Source organism: Geospiza fortis, unplaced genomic scaffold (genome assembly GCF_000277835.1).
Source record: "Geospiza fortis unplaced genomic scaffold, GeoFor_1.0 scaffold149, whole genome shotgun sequence".
Lineage (NCBI taxonomy): Eukaryota > Metazoa > Chordata > Aves > Passeriformes > Thraupidae > Geospiza > Geospiza fortis.
In genome coordinates, this window is record NW_005054671.1 from 69,473 (window position 1) to 70,959 (window position 1,487).

The 1,487-nt window shown below is 40.4% G+C and overlaps 1 protein-coding gene across 1 annotated transcript in view; it reads left to right on the forward strand.

Annotated features, from left to right (window-relative positions):
* The window catches only part of MSH2 (mutS homolog 2), a 53,293-nt gene that overhangs the window by 4,886 nt on the left and 46,920 nt on the right, over positions 1 to 1,487 (forward strand). Inside the window, exon 3 of the mRNA XM_014311148.2 lies at positions 580 to 661. Within this exon, the coding sequence (XP_014166623.1) occupies positions 580 to 661 (82 nt within the window). The remainder of the gene's footprint in view (positions 1 to 579; positions 662 to 1,487) is intronic.

The following is a 1,487-nucleotide window of genomic DNA, read 5'->3' on the forward strand; positions in this document are numbered from 1 at the left end:
CAGCCCCTGGCAGTGTGACTGACCCGGGTGACAGCCCTGCTCTCAGCCTCTGCTGCAGCACTCGCCTTGTGGCAGCCCGTGACAGTAAAAGATTTTAAAATCACAGAAAATTCAGGGAGCTAGAAAGAAAGTTAGGCTTAGTAGGCCCTGGGAAAATGTTAAAGGTAGGCCCTGGAAAAGTTAGGCCTTGTATTTGCTAGATCATGTGAAACTACACCTGTGTAGTTTCAGTATTTGATAAATGATATAACTGTTACATGTGATTAGATATAATTATTGTTCAAAGAATTATGAGAAACTATGTTAGAGGTTTGAGGGGGATCACGAGAAATCCGTGCTTAGATGAAATCAATGTATACAACAGAACAATGTAAGTTTAATAATTAATATGTAAGTTAGAGTATAAATATTCCAATACATATAATATCAATAAAATAAAATAAATAGAATATAATAGAATATAAAACATATTCAGCCTGAAACCCTGTCAGAGTCAGATTTGGGTCATTACCCCTGACACCCAGAGCTCTTAATAAAAGCACCTGCATATAATCATTCTGTGATTTTGTGCTCCTGAAGGCTAACACCCGCACAGGACACTCCTCTCCTCATGGAGACCTCATGGCAGTGACCAACTGGCACGGCTGCCTGGGGCACCCTGGTGTCCAGCATAACCTTGGGCATTTGAGGAGTTCTACCCCATGCCCGGAGGTGTTTAAGGGAAGGCTCCACGCGGCACTTGGTGCCATGGTTGGCTCCACACAGCAGTGTCTGCTCACAGCTTGGGCTCGATGCTCCCAGAGGTGTTTTCCAGCCCAAAGGATTCTTGTGAAAAACGCCAATCACTTGTTTCTAAAATTTTAAAAGTTTTATAGTAATAAAATGGTTATAAAAATAGCAATATAATCAGAGTAATAATAGTTTGGACAATTCGGATTAGGACAATATGAGACAATAGAAACAAAGAGTTACATGTCCAGGTACCTTTTTCTGGGCAGCACAAGCCTGAAAAAGGACACACGTTAACAGAAGATTAACCTTTAAAAACAACAGTCCATTAAATATTCATACTTGTCATACATGCTGCATAAATTCCATTCAAACACAGGATTCTCTCTGGTCAGCATCAACTTCTTCCTCTTAAACCTGACGGCGTCTTCATGGCTGAGCGAGGCAGGAAGAAGTTAGTTTCTTCTGATAATGGAGCAATAAATTCTCTTTCTCGGAAAGATTTAGGTGTCCTGTGGCTTCTATCTCGGTGCGAGTACCTCATTCCTTTCTTTAAAAAATATCCCACATAGATAGGTCCTATTTTAACTACAAAAGTTACCTTTTACCTACAAAGCCACACTTACCACACTATTAAAATGTTAATACAGCACTTCTAATCAATACAACAAAACACATATAGTAAATATATGCGTAGAGCCACGCGCTTTTCACAATTCTGTAACTCCGAGATTAATTTCGGCAGCGCGGAGCTCCGG